The sequence below is a fragment of the Papaver somniferum genome, unplaced genomic scaffold (assembly GCF_003573695.1).
Source record: "Papaver somniferum cultivar HN1 unplaced genomic scaffold, ASM357369v1 unplaced-scaffold_114, whole genome shotgun sequence".
In the NCBI taxonomy this organism is placed as follows: Eukaryota; Viridiplantae; Streptophyta; class Magnoliopsida; order Ranunculales; family Papaveraceae; genus Papaver; species Papaver somniferum.
Window position 1 is genome coordinate 4,884,966 of NW_020620381.1, and position 3,907 is coordinate 4,888,872.

At 38.0% G+C, this 3,907-nt stretch overlaps 2 protein-coding genes across 2 annotated transcripts; both read right to left on the reverse strand.

Moving 5' to 3' along the window:
• Positions 1–737: 737 nt before the first annotated feature.
• On the reverse strand, positions 738–1,193 carry LOC113328884 (receptor-like protein 45). Its single transcript, XM_026575876.1, has one exon. The coding sequence runs from the start codon at positions 1,191–1,193 to the stop codon at positions 738–740; it is 456 nt and encodes a 151-aa protein (XP_026431661.1).
• Positions 1,194–1,422: 229 nt separating this feature from the next.
• LOC113328886 (receptor-like protein 15) lies at positions 1,423–3,204 on the reverse strand. Its single transcript, XM_026575877.1, has one exon. It carries the CDS (start codon positions 3,202–3,204, stop codon positions 1,423–1,425), a length of 1,782 nt encoding a protein of 593 aa, XP_026431662.1.
• Between the last annotated feature and the right edge of the window lie 703 nt (positions 3,205–3,907).

Below are 3,907 nucleotides of genomic sequence, written 5' to 3' on the forward strand. Positions count from 1 at the left end.
TCTTCTTTTTTGCCTTCAAATTTTCCTTCCTTTGAAACTTTTCTTAGTTGGAGGTTTGATTTGGTTAATATTCAAAACTTGTATACTTCTTAATTTGGTTTTTACCTATTTCTTTATAACCTACACATATCTTGCTAACAACGACTTCAAGCACCACTCCGAAAAAATCAAGTTGGGTAGCCAAGTCAAGTTGGGATTCAAATATTGCCATTTTGAAAGATAAGATAGATAATGATAGAAATTTTTTGTGTAAAAAATTTGGTGTAATTTTTGTTTTTGAATGTTCCATTTTTATAGCGGTGGAGAAAGAGCCGTTGGAGGTTTGAAATCAACTGCTAGCGTTGCAGTTTCGACCGCTAGCGTTGCAGTATCGACCGCTAACGTTGCAGTTTCAACCGTTCGGTTGAGACTCGATCGCTTAACATTTTTATCATAGTAGCGCTGTCAATTTTCTAGGCCAGCTGGCATGGCAAATGGGTGTGTTAGCCACCCCTATAGGTATCGGCCTTAATAAAGGTAATAGTGATTGCCCTGGTAGTAAATTTCAGACATCTCAATGGGTAAACTTTGGAAATTGGTCTGCGCTATACGAGATACTTATCCTTACGCACATAAATTACACTCCACGTACATTTACAGTATGTTTGTGTGGCCGTGGACTCATTTGAAGGAAAGTGTAATTAACATATATACCATTAATTACAACTCTATTTTCCCTTCAAAAAGATGTTACAACTTTATTTTTTCCATATACCATCTGTTATTCTCTCTGCAGTAGTATCTACAACTCTCCAGTAGCCAGACCACCATTTTTCTTTTCTACAAAGCAAAACTAGGAACAGACCTCCGAACCCTACTCCAACACCCAGCGTAACAGCACCATAAAGCAAACCTTTCTCTCTTGCACTATCTTTATCTTCTTCCTGCATGTAAGCATTGGTTATACTACTTGTAGGAACGATAAGATCACCCTCACAAAGCCTTTCTGTAGGAACACCACACAAAAATTTGTTACCGAGATAAGCTGAACCGTCTGTGCTTAAAGTTTGGAAGTGTGCGTCTTCAGGGATTCTGCCGCTCAAGTTGTTGTAAGATAGGTTTAAACGCCCAAGATTGCTTACTGATACCAGTTCAGATGGAATCTCTCCAGACAAACTGTTGAAACTCAGATCCAATGACTCTAAACCAGTCATGTTTCCAACACTATTTGGTACTTTACCAGTTAGATGATTATTTGATAAAATTAAGCATAGAAAGCCCTTGCAGTAGACCTATATCTTCTGGGATATTTCCTTCCAAATTGTTGCTTGATAGATCGATTCCTGAACTGAAACCATGTAAGCGTCTAATGTAATGCGAGACTCCTTTGATCACCATTTGCAATTGGATATCTGTGACTGCCCAACCACCACTCCAAAATGCCTATGTGTCATTTGGTCTGCTTGTTAACATTGTAATGTTTCCTATTTTGCTTGGAATTGAACCGGAGAGATAATTAGATGATAAATCTAAGATCTGGAGTTTATTCAAATCGCTGATACCTCTGGGGACTGATCCGTTGAACGCGTTTGACCTTAAAGAGAAAATCTTAAGATTTTGAAATGAGCCAATGAAAGTAGGTATACTACCTTGAAAGTTGTTGTTTCCCAGAGTAAGAACCTCTAGTGTCTCGAGTTTCCGAATGAAATTCGGGAAAGTACCTTCCAAAAGGTTATTATGCAATAACAGATATTTGATACGTGTATGTTGAAGCTCATACGGAACCTCCCCGGTGAGATTGTTCATGCCAAGGTGTAGAAAAACGAGGGAGCTGCAGTTCCCGAAACTAGAAGGTATGCTCCCAGTTAAGCTGTTATTAGAGAGATCAAGAGTTTGAAGACTTAGACCCGTCTGTGCGAATTTGTTTGAACACAAGGGAGGAATTGAACCTGATAGTTGATTACCAGATAATGAAGCAAAGCGTGAGTTAGAAAGCCTTTCCGCGTGTTGTACTGACATTCTGCCAGTGAACTGATTTTCTGACAGATCGAAATACATATTCTTCTCAGATGGAACAGGAAGTGAACCTTGTAGAAAGTTGCTTGCTAATTTCACATAAATGAAAGAATTATCATTAAAATGAAGAACCCGTGGTAACGTTCCTTGGAGATTGTTTTCCGAGAGATCCAAATAACTGAGAGTTTGGTGTTTAAATAGACATGACGGGATAGCTCCTGTAAGATTGTTGCTTGACAAATCTAGTTTATTAAGATTCTTAAACTCGCAAATGAAAGCGGGGATATTTCCACTGATGTTGCATGATCGTAGCTCCAAACTTTCTAGATGGTAATGACCAGATGGGAATGGTTGATGATGATTTATTTCCAAAGTTAAGCTATTGTTGTTAAGGTTTAGCGTAGTCAGGTTGAGTTTGTTCATCAAAGAGTTTAATGAAACAACGCCACCAACAGAGTTGTCACTAACATCCAAGTGACTGAGCTTTATAAGCTCAGTGAAGCAACTTGGTATCGTGCCAGTTAAGTTTTTACCGTATAAACTCAAATATTGAAGATGAGTAATCTTGCAAATTGAACAGGGAATAGGTCCTTGCAAAATGTTACTAAACAAGGATAGATAGTGTAACCTTTTCATACTGGAGACTGCACGAGGAATATAACCTGTTATGCCGTTTGAAGAGAGATCAAGATACTCCAAATTAGAAAGAGCCGAAAGTGCTGTAGGTAAGGATCCTTTGACTGAACAGCCTGATGCGGAAAGACTAAACAATATGGGAGCATTTGAAATGGTTTGCGGAATAGGTCCGTTTACACTAGTGGAAGAAATCCAAAGTGTTTGCAGTTTAGGCCATTTCCGTTTAAACATGGACGAAAGATTTACATTGAGGTTAGGAGTTCCTCTTACATCAAGCTTTTTAAGCTGAGGAAGGTACGGAATCGAGCCTTGTAAGTTATAACACTCGGCTAATTCAAGAACTGAAAGGGAAGTCAGGTTAGCAATCTGGGTTGCAATCGAAGAATTGATGTCATTATTGAAACTCATTTTCAAAATTGAGAGACGTGAGAGATTAAAGAACTCGTGGATTGGAAAACCTGGACTAGAAATATCACAGTGAGATAAATGAAGTTCTCTTAGATCACCAAGATATGATATTGGTTCAGCCCAATTCCTGGTCATAGATGCGTCGTATAAATCAACACCACTCATTTTTAGTACTCTCAGATTGACCAAATTTCTAACCCAGTTTATGGATGGGGATGTTAAGGGATGTTCAGAAATGCGATAGGAACCCGTAGATGCGGGATCAGATGGTTGAACGAAACTGGAGATATCGAGATACCGAAGAGAAGACAGGTTGGAGAACTGTGTGGTTGGCGCTATGCGGAAATGTGATGGGTTTATGGAAATGAATTTAGGAAGAGAGGTTGGTTAATTGAAAGGTGAGGCTTATATTAATATGAAAATGAAAATATTACAAGAGGCTTGTGTAGCAACTTTGGCATACACAAGTTGTTTACAAAGAGGCACTTTAACTCTCACTCTAACTCTAGCTCTCACTCTAACTCTTGTTTACTCACTTGAGTTATTTATTGTTGTTGGATGATCCCAAATGAATCCATCCAATGCCTATTTATAGGCTTCATGACCAACTACTTACTTCTCTAGATAGTTCTATCCAGATTCTTCTTTACACTCTCAACTTAGATATTACAAGAAAATTCTAGAAAAAAGAATTCTCTAGATAATACTTGATGTAAAGAAGGCCTAGAAGATTCTAGTATTGGGCTTTACTTAGTGTAGATGATTATTTGGGTTTTACTTATTGGGTTTTCACAAATTATGTTTTTAACACCCCCTCTTAATTTGTGATGTTAAGTTTTTCTCTAAAATGATTGAATATGTCCACTGT

Coding starts and splice junctions, on each gene's coding strand:
- LOC113328886 (XM_026575877.1), bottom strand. CDS start 3,204: ATGAGTGGTGTTGATTTATACGACGCATCTATGACCAGGAATTGGGCT.
- LOC113328884 (XM_026575876.1), bottom strand. CDS start 1,193: ATGACTGGTTTAGAGTCATTGGATCTGAGTTTCAACAGTTTGTCTGGA.